This window comes from Ixodes scapularis, unplaced genomic scaffold, assembly GCF_016920785.2.
Source record: "Ixodes scapularis isolate PalLabHiFi unplaced genomic scaffold, ASM1692078v2 PGA_scaffold0__279_contigs__length_252992795, whole genome shotgun sequence".
In the NCBI taxonomy this organism is placed as follows: Eukaryota; Metazoa; Arthropoda; class Arachnida; order Ixodida; family Ixodidae; genus Ixodes; species Ixodes scapularis.
This window is the reverse complement of record NW_024609835.1, coordinates 224,391,555-224,414,752: the sequence shown is the minus strand read 5'-3', so window position 1 is coordinate 224,414,752 and position 23,198 is coordinate 224,391,555. Positions and strand designations below refer to the sequence as shown.

At 44.0% G+C, this 23,198-nt stretch overlaps 1 protein-coding gene across 1 annotated transcript in view; it reads right to left on the bottom strand.

Moving 5' to 3' along the window:
* Positions 1–363: 363 nt before the first annotated feature.
* The window catches only part of LOC8036622 (protein lifeguard 1), a 32,790-nt gene continuing 9,955 nt past the window's right edge, over positions 364–23,198 (bottom strand). The window contains exons 3-12 of the mRNA XM_029968190.4: positions 22,815–22,912; positions 18,909–18,973; positions 18,767–18,820; positions 18,056–18,106; positions 17,918–17,957; positions 16,643–16,680; positions 13,665–13,752; positions 6,016–6,105; positions 5,890–5,937; positions 364–5,323 (exon numbers count right to left, since the gene is read on the bottom strand). Coding sequence (XP_029824050.3) covers positions 5,174–5,323; positions 5,890–5,937; positions 6,016–6,105; positions 13,665–13,752; positions 16,643–16,680; positions 17,918–17,957; positions 18,056–18,106; positions 18,767–18,820; positions 18,909–18,973; positions 22,815–22,912 — 722 coding nt within the window. The 3' untranslated portion in view covers positions 364–5,173. The remainder of the gene's footprint in view (positions 5,324–5,889; positions 5,938–6,015; positions 6,106–13,664; positions 13,753–16,642; positions 16,681–17,917; positions 17,958–18,055; positions 18,107–18,766; positions 18,821–18,908; positions 18,974–22,814; positions 22,913–23,198) is intronic.

The following is a 23,198-nucleotide window of genomic DNA, read 5'->3' as shown; positions in this document are numbered from 1 at the left end:
GTTTTAGGCAATAATTGAAAGTTCTGAAAATTTGAACAAAGCCTTAGCTATTACATTTTCAGCATTAATAAACTGAAATTACGTTCCGGAGTAATGTTGGCACTAGTTCATCACATTTGTGCAAAATAGGGTAAGCACTTTGATGCAGCTTAGCGCTGCTATCACATCACTGCACGAGGCGAGGGGGAAACATTGAGTCGGTGCTTTGGAGCAAGTGGGGAGATGTCGACAAGAGAATGGAACTTTGCATTCCACTCGTGTTGGAGTGTTGGCTTTGGCAGGCAAATTCTGAAGGGTCATTGTCGGTAGACACCGAAAATACGGAACCCTATTCGTAAGACAACTGAAATAGGCACAACACAGTGAAGCTGTTTCAACATTTATTGTGACCACCATGAATGCATACACAGAACACATTAATTATACTGAAGGGAATACAAGATGTTTCTCTTGGGAGTACTTAGCTCACTGTTGCCATTCTAGTGAAGTTTGTAACGATATGAATACACAGAATTATTCAGGTATGAAGTGTAACTACCACTAAAGCATCCAAAGAAGTACTGACACAAAGTATTTTTCTAAAGAGCCAGATACAGATAGCCTAGATCAGAAGTGCATACATTTATGAAAACAATGTTTATGAAAGTTATTTCTAGAAAATTGTTCATAAATCTTTAGGGGCCATTTCTTTTTTTGCCAGGTTAGGTTGATGAACACTGACAAAAACTTGCAAAGAATATAGGTAATTAGGACAACATTATGGAATAGGCTATGTGGAGCAGGTAATTACTAATGCTTTCACCAGAAAAATGAAGATTTATAAGTTCAATGTGCAACCCAGCAAAAAAAAATCTGTATGCATGTTATGACCAGAGAAAATTCGCAACATTCAGCGATGTTGACACCGTGGTGCGACTCGCACGCCCCAGCTCCTAAATGATTGGCTTCAAAATAAAGGTGCTCGCTTACACCTTCCCGACGCGGAAGTATGACGCAAGGCTCTAGTACCGCTCGTATTTCACAAAATTATGATTAGTTGCGCGTCACAGACCAAACCTTGTTCATTCAGCCGTTCTGCGATGATCATCCAGATGACAGCCATTTAGATAGAAAGTAGAGGGGCCCCTCTAGGTCGTGAAAGTTGCGAATGCGCCATTTGCAAAAATCCTAAAGGCCGTGCGCACCAAACCTTGCCCCCATGGCGTCTACCACGAGATGCTAAAGAGAGAGAAGGACTGTGCAGTTGTAACATCTCCTAGGCATCGTTGCATTGAATTTTCAGCATCACCCACAAGAGACCAATGCGGAGCACGTAGGCCTCTTGTGGGAACGGCGATGGTTCAGCATATTCTCATCATCTCGGGGTCACCTCCGTACAGCCGGTTCTGTAGAGGCCGTTCCCGGCATTCCTTTCGGGCCAAATTTCCTCCCATCCCTGTCCCCAAGTGGTCTATTTTAAGAGTGTCCGAGTCATTCGCTGAGGCCCAATTATGTAGCGAACGTTCCCTAGCAAGTATATTATTCTTTACAAGGTCTGTGGGCTTCTGCTGTGCTTCACTGCGTCAACGTTGAAATCGAGAGGGCTTCCTTTGTTATCAATTACAAGACGGACATTCCTCGAGCTTGAAAAGTTTGAGAACTCAGCTAAACAATGCGTAGCGCAAGTTCGTCTGCTTCTTCTGCGGGGGTGGCGGTGACGTCAGAATGCTGAGCTCCGATTGGCTCCGACTGAAGGATAGTGGGTAGACATCAAGGCAGCTAGCATTGAGGTCTGCCCACTATGCTTCAATTGGAGCCAATCAGAGCTCGGCGTTCTGAGGAAGAAGCAGACAAACTTGCGCTCCGTATAGGTAGCAGCGTGGAGGCATGCAAGAAACAGAGCTTGCATCCAGCACGAACGCTCCAAGACTCCCATTTCTCGCAGCCCCAACAAAAAGAGTACACGCTTCTACTCGGCAAAATCAAGTGTGAAAATGTACCGAGAATGCTCGAACTGCCAATCGGCATAAACAGTGATGAGGGTACATAAGTATTTAAAACCGGCATGAGAAACTTTGGAATCTCGTGTCAGTATTCCTTTAAACATGACCCTTGAAAGTAGAATATGGAAAGATTGGACCTGCTCATTTAGCTTAGCGTACAGATGCATCTCTGCAAAGAAATGGCGATGAAGGAGCGCATGGCAGAAGATACTTTGATGATGTGCTACATACCTGAAGATCCACTTGTGGAATTGTACTTAATACAAGGTATAGGTAGCATCACCAGTGACCTCTATGAAGTGTGTACCAAAAAGAGTAAAAGCCTTCAACATTTACAACACACAAAGGTTTCCTTTCAACTGTGGAGTATAGACCATTTAATGCGAGTAATACAACAGATGCGGCATCTATGTAAGTGATGACACTGACGTCTTACATAAATTGAAGCACATTGACACCTTACATATATTGAACACACTAAGTATGTAAACTAACCAATGCAGTAGTAAAAGCTGGAATGCTTAATGCAAAAGCTCTTAAAACTAGTGGAAGAGCCGGACCATGAAAAGTTTTTATACCATACTACAAAGCAAAAAGTGAATCTGCTGCAGTGGTGCCTTACTGAGATAAAAGGTTCATATTGATGCTTATGCCCTGTTTGGTCATCAAATCAAATAAGAACAACTTCTAGCAGTGAAGGCAGGCTCTTCCATGCCCTAGAGTGCACACAAGAGCCTGCAACATTTTCACTGGAAATGTCAAAAAAGCCTAATAGTTGAACCTTTATTTGACTAATGCAAGCTCACCACAAGTTCGTAACACAACTAATAAAGGTAGGGGTATTTAAAACAGAAGAAAATTCAAAGACGTACCACTCGCTTCAGAAACCGTTAAGATTTCTGTCGCTAGGAAACACTTCCCTGCCAACTTGCGCCACAGGCACATACAACATATAGACCAAAGTACCAAACTTGGCATGCCCTTTTGACGCCAAAATGTGCTTACGATTTTACCAAAAATATATGCTAAAATGCAAAGAAACAATTGTATATGAACTTGGCAGCTTTTTTTTATGGAAACAAGTCCCAAAACTATGGGTAAGCCATGCTTGGCAGACAAATAATACCATCTACCATAAAATCCTGAGCAGTCAAAATTTGGATGCAGGGATACATCCTTCGTGTATTTTTAAATGGTACAACACTGAGGAGTGGGAGCGTATTGAAGCATGGGCGGATGCTCGGTATTTTACAATAGAATGGTACTCCTCTTTTGGCTTTCAATAGGTACTTGGGCAACATTTTTTGGCAGCAAAGCAAAGATTGTGGACACAACATGTTAAGGTCCAATGGATCTACAGAGCCTCTATTAGAATGTAAACCAGTTCAGCAGACAGGGTGTGGTTTTATGCACTTTGCATGCATGTGGTTGCAATTTACTATTTTCATTTAGATAAAATATTAGTACTAGTACAAATTAGATTAATTTTAAACTCAAAGGAATGATAGGAAAGAAAGCTCCCGACAGTGGGCGGCCAGGTGATCCAACTTCCTCATATGCGAGTTTGTGTTTGGGCTAATAATAATAATAATAATAATAATAATAATAATAATAATAATAATAATAATAATAATAATAATAATTATTATTTCAAACATTTCTATTGTACATTATCTGGACCTGGTTGCTTCACACAGATGTCACCAGGACTTCCATGTGAAGCAACGGGATCCAAAGTTAGCTACAGAATTTTACTTGTTTTCTGTTTTTTATGTATAAAAATATACATTTTAAAAACCCAATCAAGCAACAATGGTGGTTGGCATTTCTTGGGAGCGAAGCATGCAATCTTATCAGAGTCCTTGCAGAACACTGATGCAGCACTAGTTTTCAATGAGATTGAGCTGAGCTTATGCTGAGTGCTGTTGCAGCCTTCGTGCTTAACACATGCTCAGAGTACATGGCCAAACAATGGCGGACTCAAATGATAGGTGCAGCAGCAGCTACCAGATGGCGCACGCTTTTGAAAAGGGGTCTACTATGAGCACGCTATGTTTACCTCTTGGCAAGCATGACTGAGTAAATTATCTCTCGCCGAGAAATTCCTGTTTTGCAAGGGCTGTGACCATCACTTTGAAACCAACGGATACATACAAGTTAAGACAGAAAAACAAACTTTAGCTACATGGCAGACATTCTTTGCACAAAAACAAATGTGTGTACATAAAAACCGATACTAATTTTATGCTTAGTGAATGTGAGTGACTTATCGAGAGCACTAAATAGATAAATTTAAAAACAACTTCATGGTCCCTTTGAAAGCAACTAGTGTTGGCCACAAGTGAACACTGGACAGTGATTCATTTTTAAATGCTATGTAACATTCTCACTTACTCTTCGATACTGGACGCAAACATTAGACGCCAGCACAGTCGGCCACCATCAATCTAAACAGTGCGACTTGCTATTAAAACATTTTAAATTCCTGGGATGGTATCACACGTTCCAGCACATTTTGCAACTTATTCTGGGAAAAGAGTAGAAGAGTTCTTTTCTCAAACTCTCCTGACCTTGTGTGTTTAAAGGGTGTGAGGTAGTAATGTCACTGCCTCTGCACCGCTGCCAAAAAGAGTTTGCCCGGGAGCATACAAAGCCTCAGCGGAACTGTGAGGAATGTTACCGCCCATTCAATCAACTTCCTCCCAAGTGACAAATAAGGCTCTACAACACTCTCATATAACATTACAATCTGTCCACACAGCAGTGTGCTAAAAGTTTCAAGCTCCCTCCCAATTTTGGGCCTGCATTGGCAATGCAAGCATCTGGCAAAACTGAAAAACTGAAGGCTATTGATTGCAGTCCATGCTACAGACTGTCAGCCAATCGGTGAACAACCACGGCATCCACTCATTGTTGAATGCCATAGTCATTAACCAATGTTGAATGCCATAGTCATTAACCAAGGTCATTAACCTATTGGTGAATGACTAAGGCATTCACCAATAGGAAAAGGCGAATTATATATTTAAAAAAAAAAAAAAAAACAGGGCTGTCAGGATTACATTTAGAAAAAAAAAGAGCCTACCATTTGTTCTTGCTGAATTGGTCAAAGGTAGCAGAGGCTAACACATCATGAATGATCCCCGATTTCATTTCACTTTTTTACAGCGATCCTACTGCAAGAAGATCTTTTACCGGCGGCCAGCACTAACAAGCCTCAGAATGAAAAGAAACAACTGCACAACGTCCATGTACAGCTGGAGCGCAGCAAAGATGTGTTCTTCGGGGCTCAGTTCGAGTTTGCGTCCACCCATGATCATCTGTGTGTCGAAAGCCAGGAACTGGGAAAAAAGTTTACACCAAATGCTTATTCTAGTCATCACAAGGACATTCAAACAAAGAAAGAGCTGGTATCACTACAAAAAGTATGGCAGGCACTTCCCAGACAGCTTTCCAAAGCCACACTTTCTTTCTGTTCCTCTTTTCCACTTTCTTAACAAAGGCATGCACAGAATGGTCTGAAAAAGAGCCAACCCGGTACCCACTGCTACCACTTGCCGATTATTACCACTACTCATTTCCAGTTCCTGGCCCAGCCTGGCACCTGTTCCCATGGGCCCGCCTAGGACTACCACACTTCCTTTTATATACAGCTCAGCTTCTCATTCAGATTATTTCCAGTTAGGCAAGCTCTTCTGCCCCCGCTATCTTTGCGTACCATAATGATACTTCCACAAAATTTATTATTACGAAAACTTTTTTTTTTCTAAAATATATTAACAATTTCTTTCTGCCCGCCCTTGTCCCTCGACATTTGGGGCGTTAAGCTATCTGGCCCCAACACTCAAACTAGTTTAAGACCCCGGGAATAGAAGTAAACACTCTGTGGTAAGGACAAGAAACTCACAGCCATAAACAGGAGAGCTCCCAAAGCGGAGTAAACAGTGTTCAGAATCTGAAATAAACAAAAACACCGAGGTCACCTCAGTGTACGACAAAAGAAGCTAGTGACCGCTGCCGGTGTTACACCTACCGTGTTGTACGTAAAGATGGTCAGGATTCCAAACAACAGGAGGATCCAGACGGCAATGAAGAGGAAGCCAGCACAACTTGTAAAGTCAAACTAAAAAAAAAAGCGAGACACAAATGGTTAGTACTGGAACTAAACATTTTGGTAGATATGCAGGACGTTTCACAAATGACCGGGAATAACTAAAGGAAAAGGCACTTGGAATAAAGGAATTATTCCTTTGGGATAACGTCGTCGACCATGGTGGACATCAGGTTACGACTGTAAAGTGACGATTAGCAAATGAATTACTTAAGTTCCACCAACTAACTTTTGAAATAATCGCCTCAGCTGACACATTCCAATTAGGGATGTGGTGCTCGTCATCAATATATGCCTAGCTGCTGTTAGAACTCGGACAACTAAATTCTGCTCCGAGCTACATACTGGTAAATTTAGGCAATATGTAGACGAGGAGAATGGGGGTGCGCCTCCTTCAGTGACGACGTGCCACAGTACCTTGCCGTGTCATATTGGCACCTAATATGACATTTCCACTAAGTGTGTAAATGCAAAAATTTTACCCCGCGTAATGAACACACACCCCAAATATGCGTCAATTTTTCGGGAAAAAAATATGTTCATTATGCGAGTAAATAAGGTAGTTGAATGTGAGTTACTCCAGCAAGTCAAATTCGAATCACGTGACAACACAGATCTGCAGCAATGCTGGACGTGGGTATGTTTTCAAATTTTGGAACGCAGCCATGGTTATTGTGAGTGCACGGCGCATATGCAGAAAGAATGGTGAGGCAAATTACACAAAAACACTTGCTACGGTTGTAAGAGTTGAGTGATCCCGTCCTAAAGGATGTGTAAACAATGAGGATCATCGTTCATATATCCACTGCTGCTTAAGGACGCATTCAGACTATCCTGAAACGTAATGCATTAGTCTTAGAGGAATCTGGCCAGGGATTTTGAAAATTTTTATCATCTCGAAGTTTGAGTGAACCATACTACTATTAACGTAGCAGCTTGGGCGAGTTGGTTGCTCATTTTTACACACACTACAGCGCACTAAAGCAAACAACACTCACTCCTTACACACGAAAAATAAAGCAAAATTCAAACAAACCGCGCTGACTAACAACTCGTTTTTATATTGTTGTGCAAGACGAAGACTCATACCGTAAAGACTATTGTGCAAGACGAAGAATCACACCGTAAAGGTTGTTGTGCGAGACGAAGACTTGCAAATACAGGAAGGAAGAAGAAGTTCAGTGTGTGCGAGTGAGAGAATGGACGCCATTAAAGGCTGACGGCGAACCTGACGAAACAAAGCCTTCGAATTGCCTTCTGCCATAACAATTGGTGTCAGAAGTGGGATCATGGAAACCCGAAGCACCGCCCAGGAGAATCAGCACCAGGTCTTGGAAGCCATCAACGCTTTGAAGGAGTCACTAGACAGTCTCCACGAAGAACACACTCGCCATCGGGAAGAGCATCGGGAAGCCTTCGCAGAATTGCGACGAGAGGTGGCCGCTCGACTCCAAACTGATAGTGAACCTGAAGCTTCACCGCTGCTTTCGGGATCTCAAAGCGTAATGCCAGCACTGCCTTCGTCTGGTGAGGCCACCGGAACTATGCCTGATGACAGCAGTGGTTCCCGGACCTCACCCATCGACCATGTCGGGGACCACGCAGTCGTAACAGATCCCCTGTCGTCGCAGCAAAGGACTTCCTCTGAGGGAGCAAGCCAGCAGCAAGAACTACAGGGCCAAATCGCCCCAAAGATGATCGTTAAACTTGACACATACGATGGACGCAACCCCTGGGGTACCTTCCGGACGCACTTCGACCTAGTGGCAGACATAAATGGATGGAAAAATATTTCACGAGGAGCTTTCTTGGCGTCAGCACTTCGAGGGGCAGCACTGGAAGTACTGCAAAATCTACCCGCAACTATACAGAGAGACTACAACTCTCTCGTGAATGCTCTGGAGGGACGCTTCGGAGACAAGCATCTGGGGCGACTATACCACGCTACGCTCCGTACACGTGTACAACAAAAGAATGAGTCCCTGGCAGAACTCGCGACAGACATCGAAAGACTGGCACGCCATGCCTATGAAGGTTGTGCAGCCTCTACTCTTGATTTGGTTGCAGCTGGGCACTTCGTGGATGCTATTTCTGACTCGGAGGTACAACAGTTTGTGCGGCTTTCGTCACCTGGTTGCATGCGTGATGCTGTTGCGCGAGCCATGGAGGTGGAAGCGGCCAGGAGAGCTGTCAGAGCTACCCGTCGGGTATCTGCCGCCGTTGAGTTCCCACCCGCCCCGCCATCTCGTCAGCCTGCTCTGCGGCACGAGTGCAGAACATCGGTGGCACCTGCGCGTCGTAGATCCCCACCCACGTGCTGGAGCTGTGGCAGACAAGGTCACCTACAGCGCTATTGTAACTGGAATGGTACCGAGACACGGCTGCAAGGAAACGATGACTCTATGACGGAAAACTAGTGTCAGCCGAGCTTACCGGCCAAAACTCGGCTGAACTGAAAACTAAGGAGCCGGTAACTGCATTCCAGGTGCATAAATTGCGGGCCGACAAAGACGGACTTTTCGTAGATGGGCAACTCGAGGGTATTACATGTAGTATGCTTCTGGACACTGGGGCAAACGTCACCCTAGTGAGACCTGATATATTCAACCAAATAAAGGGATCTCTAGAATCGTACAGACGGCTCGCTGAATGCTCCCTCCATACAGCCACAGGCGATATAGCACCAGTCACGGCGTCATCACAGCTCGTGTTCCGTTTTGGCAGTCAAGAATTTTCACACGTGACTTATGTCGCTGATATATTTGAAGAATGTATCCTGGGCCTTGACTTTCTAAAGGAACACGGTTGCTCGATGGATCTAAAGAATCAGACACTAGATCTGAGCGAGGAAAGCATCATCCTGTGCAGCAGACGAGCGCTCTTGAAAAATAAGGGTGGATTCCTCATCTGTTCGAAGTCAACTGTTGTTTCTCCGCAGTGTGAAACCATCGTTTGGACAACTGATGGCAATTGCTGTTCTGAAGGTATCGCGGTCGCTGAAGGAGATGAGGCTTGTGACAACATACCAGGTGTTATTGTCGGAAAAACACTTGTGAATTTCAGCAATGAGCGCGTCCCTATCCGTATTGCCAACCTAACGGATAAAGCGATAAACATCAAAAAAGGTTTTCGAATGGCGACTTGGTCCCACGCTGCGAGCCTTAGAAGCCTGAGAAGAGAAAGTACCAACGTGAAGCAAGATGGGCTGCCAATGCCTTTGCTGGAACTAGCAGACCGCTCCAAGGAGCACCTCAGCCAACCGCAACAAGAGTCCCTTTTGAATTTAATCAACGTCTACAGAGATGTCTTCGCTTGCTCCCCATCAGAGATCGGGCGCACGAGTGCTGCTCACCACCACATAGATACTGGTGACGCTATTCCGATCAAGCAGGCACCTCGGAGAATTCCGCTCGCTAAGAGGAATGAGGTCACTGAAATGATCCAGGATATGCGAAAACAGGACATCATTGAGCCCTCATCTAGTCCATGGGTCTCACCTGTAGTATTGGTAAAGAAGAAAGATGGGAGCACGAGGTTTTGTGTGGATTATCGTAGACTGAACAACGTCACGAAAAAGGACTCCTACCCTCTTCCTAGGATCGACGACACATTTGATGCAATGGCCGGCGCCTCCTGGTTTTCTACGCTTGATCTCAAGAGCGGCTATTGGCAAGTTGAGGTAAAACCCTCAGACCGTGAGAAGACAGCGTTTACTACAGGCGATGGTTTGTGGCAATTCAAGGTAATGCCATTTGGCCTTTGCAACGCGCCAGCGACTTTCGAGCGCCTCATGGACAAGGTTCTTCAAGGCTTGCCCCTCAATATGTGTCTCGTATACCTTGATGACATATTGGTGCACGGAAAGACTTTTGAAGCTGCTCTTCATCATCTGTCAGACGTCTTTGAGCGCCTAAGACAAGCGAACCTAAAATTGAATCCCAAAAAATGCTCGCTATTCCAGAAAAGAGTTTGGTACTTAGGCCACATTGTCTCTGAGAATGGGATGGAGACAGACCCCGACAAGACGGACTGTATTCGAAACTGGCCCCAACCACACAGTCATCGTGAACTCAAAAGTTTCTTAGGACTATGTACCTACTACCGACGTTTTGTCAAGAACTTTGCTACCGTGGCCAAACCACTCTATACGTTGACAGAACAGAACACGAAATTTTACTGGAACATGCAAGCTGAGGAGGCTTTTCTTCAACTCAAGAATACCCTTACTTCACCTCCTATTCTCGGATTTCCCCACCCGAATCGTCAGTTCGTCCTGGACACGGATGCAAGTAACATTGGCGTGGGTGCAGTCTTGTCACAGTTAGAGGATGGAACTGAACGGGTAATTGCGTACTACAGTCAGGTATTAAAGAAAGCAGAACTAAACTACTGTGTCACAAGAAAGGAACTGTTGGCCGTAGTTAAAGCTGTAGGACATTTTCACCATTATCTCTACGGCAAGCACTTCCTCTTAAGGACCGATCACGCGTCCCTCACCTGGCTTTTGAATTTTAAGAACCCTGAAGGACAAGTTGCAAGGTGGCTGGAGCGTTTACAACAGTACCAATTTAATGTCCAGCACCGAGCTGGTAGGAAACACATGAACGCCGATGCACTCTCGCGAAGGCCTTGCTCACGAAAAGATTGCCACCCGTGCCTTGATGTTGAAGCGCACTCCGACCGCAACAGCACGGATCCACCGTCTCAGTCAACGGTAACGCGACAGGCGGTGATCACGCGTCCATCAACCGATGATGATCCCACTGACTGGAGTGACGAAACCTTGCGTACGCTTCAAAGAGAGGACGACAATATTCGGCTTGTTATACAGTGGAAGCAAGAAGGCGAAAGGCCGGATTGGTACCTGGTTGCACCACACAACCATGTCGTCAAAGCCTACTGGGCTCAATGGGATTCTCTCCTCATACAAAACGGCCTCCTGTTTCGCTGCTGGGAAAACAACGATGGAGTGAACGTTTCCCTTCAACTTGTCCTGCCTCAAGTGCGAGTCAAAACTGTGCTGCAGGAACTCCATGACAGTCCTACCGGCGGGCATTTTGGGGTACACAAAACTCTAAAGAGAGTACGTGACAGATTCTACTGGGTCGGCGCCAGCCGTGACGTGCGCGAATGGTGCAGAGGCTGTGACCACTGCACATCGCGCAAAGGACCTCCCTCTCGTTGCCGAGGACAGATGAAAACATACAACGTTGGCGTGCCGTTTGAGCAAGTAGCCATTGACGTCGTAGGGCCACTACCAGAAACAAGAGAAGGAAATCGGTATCTAATAGTCATTGCAGACTACTTCACAAAGTGGCCAGAAGTTTTCCCTGTTCGCAAGTACGACGCAGCAACCATCACTCAAATCTTGCTTACAGACATCGTATCGAGGTACGGAGTGCCCTTAGAAATCCATTCCGATCAGGGACGCACTTTTGAGTCGCAGACCTTCAAGAATTTGTGCACAGCACTTGGCATAAAGAAAACTAGAACAACACCATTACATCCACAGTCGAACGGTATGGTGGAGAGGCTCAACCGGACCCTTAAGCAATACCTATCTCTCTTCGTCAACGAGCACCAGGACAACTGGGACGAACTGGTTCCCCTCTTTTTACTTGCCTACCGTTCAGCTGTCCACGCAGCAACAGGGTACACACCATCAATGTTGCTCATGGGGAGAGAGCTAAGAATACCTGCGGACATTATGTTCGGTACTCCGGCGCCACCACCACGGGAGGCAACAAGTGAAAATGTTCACTTAGACCACGCTCTCCATTTACACAAGAAATTGGAATGTGTCCATGACTTCACACGAAGGCATTTACAACTCAGCAGCACCCATGCAGAGACTCGCTACAATCGAAGCGCATCCAGCCACCAACTGGAACCTGGAGATTTGGTGTGGCTATACAGACCAACTAGAACCAAAGGTCGTAGTCCAAAACTACAACGAAACTGGGATGGCCCCTATGAGATCATCAAGAAACTGAACGATGTTGTCTACCGAATCCGCCATGTTAACAACCATAAACCTCAGACAGTCCATTTCGATCGTCTCGCACCATACCACACTAAGTAAACACATATGCGGGCCTCGGGACGAGAGCCTCTACAGGGAGGGGTGCAGTGTTGTGCAAGACGAAGACTCATACCGTAAAGAGTATTGTGCAAGACGAAGAATCACACCGTAAAGGTTGTTGTGCGAGACGAAGACTTGCAAATACAGGAAGGAAGAAGAAGTTCAGTGTGTGCGAGTGAGAGAATGGATGCCATTAAAGGCTGACGGCGAACCTGACGAAACAAAGCCTTCGAATTGCCTTCTGCCATAACAATATATACTTTGTCTCCTTCTATACTCTGTTTCACCTTATGATGTACCGCAGGAAAGGCTACAAGCGCGAGCTCCTTGCACTGGGGCACATCTCGGCGGCACAAGCTCTCGTGACTTAAGAGCGGCTGCCAACGCTATGACCTCGCCGCTTCTAGCCTTCGCTGCGGTACTACATAAGGTGAAACGAAGTATACCTCTTGCACTACCGAATTTACCGAATCACGTGCACCGATCTCCTAGATGCCTAAAATATTTTCTCTCTTTCTGTCAGGTGTAAAGATGGTGTACCAATACACCATCTTTACATATTTACGCCAGGAATTAGTACTAATACTAATTCCTGGCGAACATATCGCCAGGAATTATAAAAACTGTATTAGTACACCATCTTTACACCTGACAGAAAAAGAGAAAAAAAATGTTGCCGTCTAGGAGATCGGTGCGCGTGATTCGGGAAATTTGGTAGAGCAAGAGGTAGAAGACAAAGTATATATAAAGACGAGTTGTTTGTCAGCGCGGCTTGTTTGAATTTTGCTTTATTTTTCGTGTGTAAGGAGTGAGTGTTGTTTGCTATACTTCACTGTAGTGTGTGTAAAAACATACTACTGTATTAATCAAACAATCATTTAACCAATTAAAGGGTGGCAATTGATCCAGCTAAAATTTTCAATAGAGACCCAGCCCAAATAGTATATTCTCTTTTTCTATGCAATAAGAAATCGTTGGCGGGCAACCTCGGCGTTCGCCTCGTAATGTGTTATTGGTCTATCTCAATTTCATTTTTAATACCTCCAGATGTCATTGGCACTGTGAGAATTGAAGTGGGTGATCTGATCTGCAAGGTAGCCATTATTCAGAGAAAGACCTGAAAGTATCACGATGCTTGTCATTATCCTGAAGGATGCCTGCAACCATTTATTTGCACACGGCAATCAGTGTTGCCTTATTTTTGTTAATGCTCAGAAGGCAAAGGTATCAATGTTCTTGCTTTAATAGTTCGTCACTTTCTATCATTTCTTTAAATTTTCATCGCTATTTAGAAATATTGGCTACCCAAATGAGCTCTTGACAAAGACTATCATGTTGCATCATGTAAATTATTACTTCTGAAGCCTGTTAAAGCTGGGCATATTTAAAGACTTACCACGTCGCAGCAGCAGTGAACCAATTTGTCTGCTATTTTAGTAAATTAAATGCAGAAATGGAAGAAAATGACCCAGGAAATGTGCATCCCTACCTTCGAGTGGCAGGAGAAGATGGACACTGCCAGACAACAGGCAGCACAAATGCCAGCAGCAATGAGGACGGTGTCAGTACTGTGGAAGCTGAAAAAGACGTTTGGGTGGTTACAGGCTTATATATCGACAAGATTTAAATTTCGGGGTTTGTTTTTATTTTATATGCTCCCAAATGTCATTTATTGAAGACACACGCATCACCAGACTAAGCAGGTGGGCTCTTTCCTTCCTCAATATAGCAGTTATTATTTTTGACATTTTCAACATGAAGCTCCAAAGATAGCAAGAACTTATCTGACAAAAAATGAAAAAAAACAGCGCAAACAAAATCTGACAAACCACCACCTTACGCAAAAAAACACAAAAGAGCTGCAGATAGGTAGATAGGTGAAGGCCAACCCGGACGCCACCGACATGGAAATGGCAGAACCCGTTCAAGCCATGGACTCTTTTCAAACTGGGGGGCACAAATCAAACTCTGCAACTATCTTCCCGAAGCTGTGGTTCATATTTCAAAACCTGGACATTTTTGCTCAGAACTGGCAACCATTTTCTTAGCATAATTAACAATCATTTGTTGTTTTACTGACTGACCTCAATGTTTGGGGCTGTTTTGAAAAGAGGTCTGAAAATATTCGAAAGTTCAAATAATTGTGTTTGCTGTTCAGTTTGATTCATAGCACCCTTGTACCATTTAAGGTATATCTGAGTTTTTCAAGTATTCAACTATTGCGAGAGACGTCTGCAGAATTCTCCAATTTCTTCTATCAAGCTTCACTGCTTTGCGCCGGTGCTCTGGCATGAAACTTCACCAATTTGCGCTGGAGTACATGCGCCAAGTTTCACTGCGATGCATCAGCATGAGAGGAGCAACGGCTGGCCTATCAAAACAACTCGGTTGGGAATTTTGCCTCCAATTGTAGGTCAGCCTTTTTTAGTTGTAATTATACTTTGACACCGGATTTTAGAGGACAGTGCCACAAAAGAAAACCTCAACAGTGGGCCAATTTTGGATACAGTGCAATACCTGGTTAATATGAGCAAAGCTGAAGGAACCTTCAGGCATACCAAAGGCAAGATTAATATCTTGGGTCCAAAAAGGTCCATATCAGATATTAAGCTGACCAGATTTCTACTATTTCCAATAAATCCGGTAGTCATTGCTTTGCTAGCTATATTATTGTTTTATCCAACTCGTCAAGGCCCTTTTTTTACAAATAAAGGTACCTATATGTAATATTTTTTTTTATGAAATACAACTGTCCCTTTTCATGAGTGTTTTCTAGAAAAAACTTTCAGTCATGATAAGTATTCATGCTCAATTCAAGTTATATGCAAAGTATTCATGCTTGAAAATATTTGAGTTAGATAAACACAGTTAGATATTAACATTCATAATCAATTTGCAATAAAAAGTGAATCACACATCTCTAGTATTGAAACAATTCAGATATCAATACATTTTTGTCTACATGTCTGCATACTTATTTCCTTGCATAAAAAGTTCAAATTTTATTTATATTTTTCATTTTTGACCAGTGTGTGCACTTATATTTTTTGTCCGTGTTGATTGATTCTTTGTTTTCCAATCAAAGTTGTTACCAAACTGTATCGTAGTGGTAAATATGTCTTAGCAGTATCTTGAATAAATAAATAAAAAAATGCCAAACTAGGATGCACAAAGGACAATAGAAGGCAACCCTACAGACCAAAGTATCACTTTGTTGCTCTGTTGCCACACTCAAAGGTTAAAAATGGTGATTTTGGCATCCTCTGAAAGTGATGTCGCAGATATGAAAATAAATACTTTAATGACGGACGCGAGATTGAGTTCGACACAGAATAAGTGTTGAAAACACACGATCTTAGATAGAGAATACTTTACAGTTGGTGAGAGGCTAAGAATGCAGTGACAAAATGGGCTACAAAGGAATTCGTATCACTTTGCCAGTTGGTTGCTTCCACTTGTCTCCGCTACGTATCCTACGTCACGGCTTTAGAAACAATCTCTTTTCAATGTGGCGGCGCACATTGTTGGCGGAGCGACACCCAGAGACGTCGGCTTCTTGCAGTTATTTTTCCGGTTTTTATGTACCCGGGCTTACGCCACAAAGCCGTGGCGTCATCTGCTTTCGCGCGCGGTAGTTTCCGCACAGCAACGTGCGAATCTAACTGTCGCATTGCCGTTGAAGTGTTCAATGTGCCGAATTCGTCGAGCAAATAGACCTAGCAACAGACGAGACTAAGGTTGACGAGCTTCGTCGGTGCCAATGTCTCCTCTTCATCCGTTTGATGCTCAACCCTCACTAAAGTTATGTCGCAACGTCGTAACAGCACGAGCCTTCCTCTGCAATAGCTTTTGTGGGACGACATGAAAAGTCCGTGGTCCCTCTAGCAATGCGAGATGCTCGAGCGATGCCACCACTGCGCTACCTCGCCAGTCTCCGTCCGCTTCTCCACTGGTTTTAGTAAATTAAAAAGTGCCTGTGGAAAAGACACTTTTGAGGCACCACTTATTCGCTTGTGAGACCTGGGACCCCTGTCAAGTGTTGACGTTGCAATCGGCCCAGTAGTAAGTCGGGTAGGCAACAATCGTCTCGTCAGGAGTCAGGGGATGGTTACAATTGTGTACTGCCGTCACCCTCAACGACGCAAGGTAGGAAATCTTCCGGCCCTCTTCTCCATGTCTTGCAAAGTAATCCAGGTTCCTTTGCCGCCTAGCAGTGATGCTGATTGGCTCGATCGGCAGCGAGCTTTGTTGCCTACGTGTGGGGTTGATACGCTGCCCGTGCTCCCATGTCGCGCCGCCACATTGTGAAGCAGACATGTTGTTTTCTCGATGACGGAAGGATTGGAAGCGGGCGCATTACGCCCGTGGGTGCAGCACAAACTGCATTCTTAACCTGTCACCGACTAAGTATCAAACTTGCCAACCTTATTCTATATCCCCGAGCAACTAAAGAAGTGCAAGTCATACCTTGATATCACGCCAACGAGGTAAGACATGACCAGCGTCTGCAATACAATAATGTTTTGAACCATCGAGCTGAGACATTGTTAGGTATGATACAAATATCGCAAAAAGCCTCGTTTCAAGACCGCCGTTGAGTATGTCATCCAGTGAAGAGCCATCCTCGTGCAATAACCTATGTCTGGGGCATTTGAGGTATAATATATAAATAAATAGACAGAAAGAGAGACGGGCCATGAACTGAGCGGAGGCACCACGTGATAAATAAGGGCGACATTTCCGCGGCGCCGGCGGGTGCCAACTACAAATTCGTATAGCGCCGTAAATATAGCTCTAAAATTTCTTTTCCTTCGTTGTTATATGGTTTTATGACATCCTTTTTCCGTCTAAGCTGTTTAAAAAAAATGTTTTTTTCCTTTGCATGTGTCCTTCAAAGCTTAAATGGAGTGCACATTGATTTGGCCAGCACTCTTTCCAAACAGAACAAATGACCGCATCTCCACGTGGTGAATGATGTTAATTGGGGCGAAGCTCTGGTGGTGCTGATAATACTGATTTTGTTCATAGGTAGTGCTGATGGTGCTGATTTTTTTTTTTATTGCTCATAGGTAGTGCTAAGTTCCGGGTTGCGTTTCGACTTCATTATTACTGCTTTATGGTCGGTGAAATGCAGAGCCAGTGGTTCTTCTAGCGAATCAGCTTGGATCTGCTAGAAGCCGTGAGAACGCATTTCCACCGCTTAAGTCAACCATCCATGTCAGAAAGAGAATGTGTTGTATGGATCGTGGTTATATATGCAGTTGAGCATTCGACCGCAGCGCCCTCTCGTCTATAAACGTTTAGCCAATGCGTGCAAAGTTTAACGCGATTATCTATGCATTTGACCACAGCACCCTCTCCTGTATAGATGTTGAGCGGCTACATGCAACGTTTTATCCATGACATCCCCAGCTCTTGAGTTACTACCACATCTCAGAGCCCCCTACTCGTCCCGCAGTCGTGGCCGAGTGGTTAAGGCGATGGACTAGAAATCCACTGGGGTCTCCCCGCACAGGTTCGAATCCTGTCGACTGCGCAAACATTTTTGCTTTTTTTAAGAAGACAGATGGGATGGAAATTGATGTGAGCACGGACGTCGGACAAGGCTAGACCCTAAGGAGCTTCGCCCCTAAAACAAAACAAGCCTAACGGGTTGCTTCAGGCGATATGTCAAGGTTTCAATGAAAGTGTTCAATTGCCTACCCAAATGAGAGGACCCTTGACCCAATAAACAGTACTCACAAATAAAAACAGCACGATAATGTTGGCAGGGTACGATCTCCTGTAAAAAGGATTGACATTCACAAATTGTTATGGCATCCAACATAAAAAATCAAGACATTAAAAAAAAAAAATTCAAGATGAGGCATAACCACTTACCTGAGCCCCTTGCAGCAAATAAGTGCGATGTACATGACAATGAACGAGACGCTGCAGGAAGAAGAAAAAGGAAGCGTCCACATGTGACTAACAACCAGTGTTAAAGGAAAGCTGAAGGGGTTCTGTATGTGAGTAAAAACACTTAAATCGTCTTCATTTGGGCTCCAGCATCACAAATATCGGATTATCTTTCAATTCGGCGCACAGAGGCTGCAGAAAATCATTTTTAAAGTACCTCTGAAGCCCCTCCTTCCCGAAGCATTACGTCAAAAAAGGAATTTTCGGAATCTCCACTCTTGCGCATCTACAGCGCCTATCAAAGCTATGCACGCGCCACTGGCTATATTCAAAAAGGTAAAAAAAAAAGACGTTACAGCTGGTGTCAATGCGGCGGAATACACCTGGCAAGCTTGAAATTGCACGCATCATCCACACGAGCGACACACACTTGGCGGTCGAAAGATACTTTAATGACGTGACAACTGGTCAAAGGTTTTTTGCATTTTCTTGCGTTTAGTTACATCTTCGGGGAAAATGAAGGTGATTTTCAAATTCACAGGATAAAAATACTCTAAAATTCATTACTAACTTGTTTTGTTTTTTTTTTTCAAGAACCTCTTCAGCTTTCTTTTAAAGAGGGCATCTAACGATTTTGTCCTCCAACAAATGAAGACTGGGCCAGAATCCCATTAATAAATAAGCAATACTCACTATGCACTGATGTAAACAGCACCATTGTTCTGCACAAAGCTCTTGACGTGGGGTCTGAAATATTAGGTAACCGAAGCATTCCTGTCAGTCTAGAACTGAACGAGCAACCCAATTTGCAACAAAAAGTTAGGTCTGCACTCACTCGTATATAAAAAGAGCCACTGCTCCGAAGGTGATTGTCAGCTGTACCATCAGAATGGCGTACACCTGAAAAATGTCAAGAAAAAACGTCCATCTCAATTTAATAAAGACATATACAAAAAAAAGACAGCGTGGAAAATGTTTCCTTAGGAACCTAGAACCTATTCAGTCCAAAATATACAGTGTTGGACATTGTGAGGTCGGCCTGCCACTGAGATTAGCAACACTGGTTTCTTGACGAAGATGAGAAATTCAGCCAAATGCCTTCCAACATGCCTCAAAGAGTAGTGATTTCAAATTATCAATGGTATTGCCTATTCGCGACTCCAGCGACCTATAGGGGGCGCCACCACCAAACAAACATGGCGGCTGAGTCCAGGTCGCGTCGGCTCAGCCGGGCCGCCTGAAAGGGTGGCGCATTCATTTTAACAAATTTTCTTCTGTTGAATGCCCAATTTTATGGGTATTTGAACTGAGACAGTTAAGTGTAGCAGGTGCGCATAAACTTGCCGAGCATAGTTTTGTTTTGCCAGTGTTTTTTGTTCTTTTCATGTCAAACTTTCGTTTCAGAGACTTCGATCAAAACCGAAACTATGGGCTCCAGACAAACGTTAATAGACTCTAATTAGTTTTGATCATCTAAGGAAAGGGGCGAGGGCTACAAAATTGTTCCACCAAGAGTAATTTTTAGCTAACTCGCATGCCTCGACCATGCGACTTATCTGTCCGCGAAATTGAGCTTTTGTGCCTGTCCGCGTTTCAAGAAACAGCTCCAGTCGTGTGCTCGGTCAAGAACACAGGCTGCAGGAAAATTACGAAAATTAAGCAAGCGCTTCTTGAGCCAAGCAGCATGTCAACTCGCTGGCGCTTCACTAAGCAGCTGATACTCGTATTTCAATTCAGGTTTTAGTAGCAATCGAGAAGTCATTTTGACGAATATGCGGATTATGTATTATATTACGTACTATGTCCCACTAAAGCGATATTAGTGTATTCTTCGGGTTCAAATATGAACTTAGTTAACAAACTATTAGGTGAACTGGTGAATAAAAGTATATTTGACAGACAGAGAGATACTACTTAAACTTAGCCAAATGGTTCTAGCCGGTAGAACGGAGACGAATGTGGACAAACTGAGGAGAGTCTTCATCGGAGATTCACTCAGAACCTCTCTGCATTGAGCTTGACTTCGAATCCTGAACGGATAAAATGAGTATTTTTTTGTGGCCGGTCAACCTGAGCAATGTAGACGTATATTGCCGCTGGCTTCGACAGGGGTTATAATATAAATATTGGAGGCGCGATAGATCCTAATGACGTGACAGCTTCTAACTTTGCGAGATGCGTCCCCCACCTTTTGAAAGCACATAATTTCTTTCATTAATCATATGCAGCGAGCAGGTTTTCTGAATCAAGTAATTGCGAAATTAGCCCAACTCCTTCAATGTGGTCTTTTTCGGTGAAAAGCCGCCAAGATGAATAGCCAACGCACCGGCCGGCGTTAGTGGCTCAAATTAACTTGAAGCTAATCGAGCACAACCAAACACAAGGAAAGCAGCTATCGAACCTCCCCATTCACTTGACTGCAACATTGGTGTTCCCTCCAGTGAAACACTTCGTCTGTCGACCTCAGTCCACTGTTATACATCCTTATAAAGAAACCACTTATCAGTTACCAAGCAGTCGTCACTTTGAATGTGATTAGAGAAAGACGAGAAATCAAAACGTTTTTCCGTGATTCCTCCTCATCCAAAAAATTGAAAGCACGCGACCGTGTGTTGTGGAGTAAACGGGCTTTCAAACACGTGATGGAAAGAAACAATCTACTGAGGCTTCACCACACTAATGAACACTCAGGCAAACTTAAAAAATTTTCGGACCTTCGTCAAATTACATTGCTTGCCCCCGCGCCGACAGCACGTGTCCGCGAAAGCCATCAGAGACGCGGCGGGGCGCGGAGCGACCTGGACCGACTGGTTCCCGGTTTTCCCGCCTGGCGGCGTCCGTTTTGCTGGAGTCGCGAATATGCGACTATTGTAAAAGCGCTGGTAATACTACTGGTCATAAAGAATGTGAAGAGTCCAACAAGGAAATCTCATAGAAAATAACCGAAAGCAACTCAACCTATACAAAGAAATTTTCGGAAACATCCACATGCTATTATGTGATTATTATTGAGAGTATCAGCAAGTTTACGACTAGGAATTCAAGATGCTGTTTGTACCATTTTACTAAATGTTTAGCAGTTTTGAGTTCAGCTTTTGACAGACTTAGAGAGAACAGCTTCTATGTTTCAATTGTTTCATTACAGTCAACCATCAAGAGCACTATTAAGTTTGATGACAATACTAAAAGCTCCATATCAGTACCCAAAAGGCCAGGTCACATATACAGTAACACTATAGCCTACCACTGATTCCACATTAATACAAACTGTACCCTTTAGAATACGACACTTTCACAGTGAGTTGGGGGCACTTCGGGTAGGAGATTGGACCCTTCTTGCTGAGAAAAGCAACCACCGTGCTTTTGCTAGTCAGAAGCTCAGTGCTCTCAAACGTCTCAAAAAGCCCTCGAGCCTATCCTGCAATGGCTTTTTATCAACGGCAGCACACCGCTCCCGTGGCTAATTGCGCTTGGGCTTCCTCGCGGTGGAAATGACCACGGACAATTTAGCATGCAGGCAACCTGGTCCAACGCTTTGGACCCGATCTGCTGCACTCTTCATGCAGAACAATAAAAAAAAATGTATTGAGCACCTTTTACAAACAGCAACCACAAATGAATTACTTAACTCTCTCTCTCTCTCTCTCTCTCCCTCTCTCTCTCTCCCCCCCCCCCTTCACACACACACACACACACACACACACACAAAGAAAAAAACTTTCGATGTGCTTGAGTGGGACCATATGTCACAAAATGAACTTCACTCAAAAGTTCTTGGGGGGCAATATTAAGGTAATGAAACTCATTCGAGAAATTCCAAAACATGCTTCATATTGTTTTGTCTAGCCTCGGCCTATCCGGCAATTTCACACACTGACGCTTGCTTCACGAACCCGTTCGACTTCAATCCCTTTTCACGTTTCGTAAGAAAGCGCAGGTTCGCGATTCAGAGAGCTCAACTGAACTTTGTGCAGAACACCTGCCTGGGAACAAGAGATCATAGACAGAACGACCCGATGCACACCACTTAACAGACGCAAACGCATATTCATGTAATCGAAGTTAACCCAGTTAAATAAACATTATTTAATTTGTTTCACAAACCAGGGTCGCATTATTAATTACCAAAACGTTAGCAGCCGGCCGCCGCTAACACATAGAAACACGTTTCAAGGCTACTACCAACTCCAAATGTAACTCGCCACATAACTATTATGCAACTTTTTTTTTTCTTGTGGTGGAGGGGGGATGCATTTTAGGAGTGTTTTGCCCTTCTAACAAAAAATAAAGAAAAACTTCTAAAATATTCTAATTTCAATACAAATGTGACTGCCAAGGCTACCATGCATATTTTGCATGTTCATAAGCCATCTCACCTGGACCACAGTATTCAACAAATGAAGCAAAGTTGTTTCAGAATATAGACAGAGAGAGAGAGAGAGATAAGTTCTTTATTATGGAGATGTTGGTATTCTTTAAATGACACCGACATGCAAATGCAGTCAGGAAACACAAAAAAATGTCTCGGAGAAAAATGTTTAGTAAGCAGCAACCCTTGTGCACAGCCTCATATAAGACATTCCCATTGTTGATGTAGCAAGAAGCGTTGCTCGTGACTGGCTGCAGTTTTGTCAGCTCGCGCGTCATACACTTGCTCAAAACACAGGCCATAAAGCACTCACAACAACAACCCCTGTTGACGGGCGAGCAGGCATTGTCAAAATATATACAACACACTAACCTTCCTGACAAAGGCCTGCCTGATTTCTCTGCTTGAGAATCCCGTGCAATCGTCCAAGGGTGCTGTGTCTCCATCTGCTCCGTTCCCGGGAGATGTGCCTGACACGGGTTTTTTAATGACATAAAATTAAAGAGTATTACCGAGATGTCCAGACATCTTCCAACTATACATGCCCTAAGCATGTCAATACTTCCTAAAAACACTTATTCAGCTGCACATGGGGTTTTGCGCACTTCATTGACAGTGTCGGCCATCATTCGTGTCTGTTGGTACGCTTCATACTTCACAATTGACAACCAAGCATCATTCAGAGCTGTCACCAAATTTCTGTCTTCTATACACTCTCGATGAAAGCTTGAAATACGAATTCTAATACCACAACAT